The 6,000-nt window shown below is 44.5% G+C and overlaps 1 protein-coding gene across 1 annotated transcript in view; it reads left to right on the plus strand.

Annotated features, from left to right (window-relative positions):
* Commd1 (copper metabolism domain containing 1) overlaps positions 1-4,996 on the plus strand; it is an 83,865-nt gene extending 78,869 nt beyond the window's left edge. The window contains exon 3 of the mRNA XM_051164971.1: positions 4,696-4,996. Coding sequence (XP_051020928.1) covers positions 4,696-4,803 — 108 coding nt within the window. The 3' untranslated portion in view covers positions 4,804-4,996. The remainder of the gene's footprint in view (positions 1-4,695) is intronic.
* Positions 4,997-6,000: the final 1,004 nt, after the last annotated feature.

The following is a 6,000-nucleotide window of genomic DNA, read 5'->3' on the forward strand; positions in this document are numbered from 1 at the left end:
GCTGCTTTGTTTTGAGTTTGTTTTCTTCTTTTGGATTAGCTACTAGAAATTCTTATTTGTGTATGTTCAGGAAACTAAGAATTAAATATGAGATCATTGACCTTATCATATCATCTACAAATAAAAGACTCCTGGGAAACACAATACCTCATAGCACTGGAGATTGTTACTAACTAACCTGTGCCCCCCCCAATTCTATATTTAAGGCCATTCTTCACCTCAAGAATAACTATATTTTTAAAGATTTATTTATTTGCTATACATGTATACAGTGCTCTGAGTGCATGTATGCCTGCACACCAGAAGAGGGCACCAGATCTCAATATTAGATAGTCATGAGCCACCATGTGGTTGCAGGGAATTGAACTTGGGACTTCTGGAAGAACAGCCAGTGCTCTTAACCTCTGAGCCATCTCTCCAGCCCCCCAAAATAACTCTATCTTGAAGAAAAATGTTAAAAGGAAGTTAACAGGCGGGGCTGAAAGCCAGCGTACCTGGTGTCCATGTGAGAGTATAGAGACATCACAGATGCTTGCTCACAGAGAAAAGACCAGTAAGAAGATGGCTAAATGCTTGTCAAGAATGGCTTTAGGGAGCCGGGCGTGGTGGTGCATGCTTTTAATCCCAGCACTCGGGAGGCAGAGGCAGGCGGATCTCTGTGAGTTTGAGGCCAGCCAGGTCTACAAAGTGAGTCCAGGCCAGCCAAGGCTACACAGAGAAACCCTGTCTTTAAATTTAAAAAGAAAGAAACAAAGCAAAAAAGTATGTCTGTGGCAGTGGCTTGGCACTTAGGAACAGAGGCTGCTCTTCTGGAGGACTGGGGTTTAGTTGCCAGCACCCACACGGTGGCTCACAGCTGTCCTAACAGCTGTCCTGCAGTGCCACTGTCCGGCTCCTGTCCAAAGGAAATGAAATCACTATGTCAAAGAGACTTCTGTGCTTGTTGCAGTATCACTCACAGTGCCCCCAAAATGGAAACAATCTAAGTGTCTGCTGACAGATGAACGGATAAGGGAAGTACATGCCATGCAGTGTAAATCAGAAAAGAGCAAATGGCTGTCGTCTGCGATGGGGGTAGGGGGCGGGTACATAATGTTAAGTGAACCAAGGAACTGCGTATAAAACATTCATCTCAGCTGAGCGGTGGTGGCGCACGCCTTTAATCCCAGCACCTGGGAGGCAGAGGAATGTGGATCTGTGAGTCCAAGGCCAGCCTGGTCTACAGAGTGAGTTCCAGGTCAGCCAGGACTATACAGAGAAGCCCTGCCTCCAGGAAAAAAAGAAGTCACAGTTATGGGATTGGGAGATCGTTTATTCAGTAAAGGGCACAGGAGGAGCCAAGTTCAATTCCCAGAACCCACATAAGAAAGCCAAGTGAGGTACCGTGCAGGAGAGACAGGTGGCCGGCCAGCCCTGCCTACTCCAGGAGCTCCAGGCAGTTGAGAGATTTGTCTCACAAAACAAGGTGAATGATTGAGAAACAGCAGCATAGGTTGAGTTCTGCCTTCCACATGCATGTGCACGTGTACACACGCACACACCCCTAAATACACACGTATTAAATAAAAATATATAAAGGATATATATGTATCTCCAAAGATCGAGCACCTAAAGCTACAGCTAATGACCCCTTAAGAGCCAAGCCCTCACCTCGTCACATGTAAGCACAGACCGTGGTGATGTGACCCTGCAGCTGACCTTCGCTGAGGTAAAATGTGCACCATCGTCTCTTTTACCTATTTCCTAAATAGATGTTTATTCATTAGTAATTTTTAGTTTCTGGGCAGCTATTTCCAAGGCTAAACATTAAACATGTTTTAAACTAATGATCTCAGTAAAACTGATAAAAGGCTTGCAAACCTGAAACCTATTCATAATTTGCCAACTAAACTGCCAGCTGCCCAGTTTTCCATAAATTTATCCTTGTTTACAAAAAAGTAATTCTTTTTTGTACATGTAATGAAACATGTAGAGTTTCATTATTAATACTCTTTATTTTGTATGTTTATTTAAGTGTGTTTATGAGTGTAAGCATATGAGTGTCCTCTGTCACTGTCCCTGCATCTGAGGCTCTCTCAGCTAAGCTGGAGGCCAGTAGGCTCTAGCAATCCTGTCTTCCCCTGACCCTGGCCATATACTTGCCCAGAGACAGAGCTTATAGCATTTGGTAGGTGGCGGGATCCAAACCCTGGTCTTCATGGTTGCTAAACAAGAGCTCTTAACCCTTAAGCCATCTCTTCGGCCTCTGTTTATTATTCATTCGTTTGTTTGTTTGTTTTGAGAAAGGATCTCATTTGCATAGGCTGGCCTCAAGCTTGCTATGTAGCTGGTAGTAAGCCTTTAACCCTGGGGCTATAGACGCACACCACCATCCTGGGCTTTATACCTGCTGGGGATAGACCTGCTGGCTTTATGCATGCTTAGCAGGCATCTACCAACTGAGTGTTACCAGCCCCTGTATTCTTTTCTTGTCTAAACTGGTTTTTGTTTTCTTAGACTAAATGAAAACTTGACAGAATTCCTAAGCTCCTTTCCTCTCTAAATACATGTTTGAGGACAGGATTCTAATAGTCAGGAAAACTCCTTTTCTGTGGTGGAACCTTTTCATCCAAGAGGCCTTTCTGGCCCCGTGATTCTTTCTCCGGGTCAGTGCCAGCAGTGTGGAGTTTGTGTGCTAGTTTAGCAATGGCAGAGGCAGTCTTCAGCATCAAGGCCTGCACATTCTTCTGGCAGGCAGCAATGAGATGCCCTGTAAAGATGCTGTTGACACTGCTTTTCTTGCCACGTTGGATCAGGGTTGGAACATGCCGTCATAGCACCGTAAGAGCAGTTGTCTGCCCTGACAGGATGTTCTTGGTGGACTCCTGTGGCTTCAACTGAGAAAGTAGTAATAGGAGAAATATGTTTACAAATTGCATTGACTTGATATTTTAAATATTGTATTAAAGAAGGGCTGTGCACACACACACACACACACACACACACACACACACACACACACACACAAACAAACGAACAAAAACTTGTAAGCTAAAACTGAGACTCACAGGTATGGAAAATGTGTATTCCTTTTTAATGAAAGGTAATAAATGACGTCACTAGGAGCAGTGAGTCACAGGAAGAAAAGCTATGATAGACACAGGTTATGCCAGCTTCTTATCTTCACTACCATAAAACTCTGTCCATCCTCATTTCTCGGAAGGCTTTTGCTTTGATCAGTTAGAAGAAACGGCAAGAGGGCATCTGATGATTCTCAGTTGCCTTCAATTTAAAACAACTGCAGTCTCAGAGTAGATTCTTGGGCTAGGATGTTTTGATCTCTTTCAATATTTAGAGAGGAAAATGCATAGATAAGAGCATTAATCCTGTGATTCTGCTCTTAACAGACAAAGGGCCATTAAACATGTCACTTGGAAAAACTAGAGCCTTAATATCATTTTCTAGAAAGCAAGACGGTTAGATTGTAGAGCCTCCAAGCATTTATACTAATCCGAAGTTACTTGATAACGGTTCTAAAGTCAGGAAGGACCGACACTCTTGGGTACCTATAATTTGCCCTTCTCTTTCAAGACAGTTTAGAGTGAGGGTTTATTGGGGCATGTAAGATTTCTGCCACACACTTCAAAGACCGCTCACCAATCCTGAGTGACTGGAGGGAAGAGATCTTGTGAGGGAGGTCTCACTGCAAGAAGAACCTGAGAAATAGCTCTTACTATTTCAAGGTCTGGTTGTCATTTTTAGTTGTCTAGCTAAGGCTTTCCAGTGAACCTATTCTAATTTCTTTTTAGACAGAGTCACAGTTGGCTAACTCAGGACAAATCATGATTCTTTCATTTATTATATGAGGTGGAGACGGCTCTGACTATGAAGTCAGCCAGAGATGGGAGTTCAATATCAATGTGTCGTTTAAAATTTTTTCAGATGGAGGTTAGCCTTTCCTGTCCTCAGAGTTCTTGTCCACATGGAAATACCTAAGTACTTACTTTAAATTTATACCAGTGTCAATCAAGCTGCTAAACAGAGGAGCCTTTCATAACAAGAACAACAGACATCTGTCTCCGTTTACACTTGTGTTTTGTTGAGGACACTGTGTGGATTAGCTTTGTATGGTAAAACATCACATAGGTTTAAAGGCCAGAGTCTGGTTTGCTGCACTGGGGTCCTGGACCTCTGCAGCTTGCTCATGCCAGAGGAAGACGCTTAGCTGTAGGCTTAGTCACTGTTCTGTCACTGTGAGGGGGCACCATGACCAAGGCAACTTATGAAAGAAAGTATGTAGTTCTGGGGCTTAATTACAGTTTTAGGGGGTCAGTTCATGATCAACATGGCGGGAAGCAGGCAGGCATAGTGCTGGAGCAGTAGCTGGGAGCTTTTCCTCCTGATCTGCATGCAACAGGCAGGGAGAGTGAGGGAGGGAGAGAGGAGGAAGAAGAGGAGGAGGAGGAAGAGAGAGAGGAGGGGTGGGGGAGGGAGAGAGATAGATTGAGACTGGTCCTGGCATGGGCTTTTGAAACCTCAAATCCACTCCCAGTGACAACACACCTCCTCCAACAAGGCCACACCTCCGAATCCCTCCCAAACAGTTCCTCACCTGGAGCAGAAGCACGCAGACATACGAGCCCGTGGGCCATGCTCATTCAAACCACCACAGCGGTCTTGCAGGTTTCTTCTGACACATCCTTTTGTGTTTTACAGGAATCTGAATTTCTGTGTTTGGAATTTGATGAAGTTAAGGTCAAACAAATCCTGAAGAAGCTGTCGGAGGTAGAAGAGAGTATCAACACGCTGATGCAGGCAGCCTAACTAAGGTGATGTAGGAAGGAGAGTTGAAATGAAGGTGTTCAGCGGCGGTGGTGGCGCATGCCTTTAATCCCAGCACTTGGGAGGCAGAGGCAGGCGGATCGCTGTGAGTTCCAGGCCAGCCTGGTCTACAAAGCGAGTCCAGGACAGTCAAAGATACACAGAGAGACCCTGTCTTGAAAAAAATAAAAAGAAATGAAGGTTTTCAAGGACTTTCTCCACTGACCTTTTAAAACTCCTGTTTCCCCATTGATGTTACCAAAAGACATTGTATACATGTATGAAAGTCAAAGAATAAATAAAAATATATTTTAAAATGTGGCAAAAAAAAAAAAAAAAAAAAAAAAAAAGAAAAACCCTCAAATTCAAATCTTGTCTGTCTCTGCTGGCTGTGTTGTTTTACTTTCACATCTGTTCCATTGGAGAGGTTCCCATATTTTAGCATGCATAAAGATTATGAGAGAGGCTTCCAAAAAAATACTGAAATTTGCCAGGCATGGTGGCGCATGCCTTTAATCCCAGCACTCAGGAGGCAGAGGCAGCCAGATCTCTGTAAGTTCCAAGCCAGTTTGGTCTACAGAGCTAGTTCCAGGACAGCCAGGATACACAAAGAAACTCTGTCTCGAAAAACAAAACAGAACATGGAAATTAAAAAGGAGCCTGCTGGGTACATAGCTGGGTAAAGCCCTCATTCAGCATGGTGGAGGGGGGCCAGGTTTCTGGGCTCCCAACCTCAGAGCCTCAGATTCAGTAGAACCGACGCCTTGGAATTCTTCCCAACTGTTGTTTTTCCTGGGAGAGCTGTCAGTAGCTCATACATGCTGTGCTGTGTATCACATTCTATTCATGCTGTTTCCTCCTCAGAAAATGAGGGAGGCTCTGTAGCCACGCAGGCAGTGCTCACCAGCACCCTGTGTTCTAAGCGGTGCGCCCTGCCTACCCTAGGGAGAGTCTCACTGACGTCAGTGAGTCGACTGGTGTTGTGTAAATCTAGCGAATGGGTTTGATCTGAGTACGGACACTGGAGCTTTTTCAAAATTACATTTATATTGTGTGTATGTATGTGTGTGCCACAGAATTCCTGTAGAGGGCAGAAGACAAGGAGAGTTCGTTATCTCCTTCCTTAATGCAGGTTCTCGGGCTTGAGTGCTGGTTGTCCTGTGTGGCAGCATGCACCGATCTGGCAGGATGAGAGAGAGA

Source organism: Acomys russatus, chromosome 22, assembly GCF_903995435.1.
Source record: "Acomys russatus chromosome 22, mAcoRus1.1, whole genome shotgun sequence".
NCBI lineage: Eukaryota > Metazoa > Chordata > Mammalia > Rodentia > Muridae > Acomys > Acomys russatus.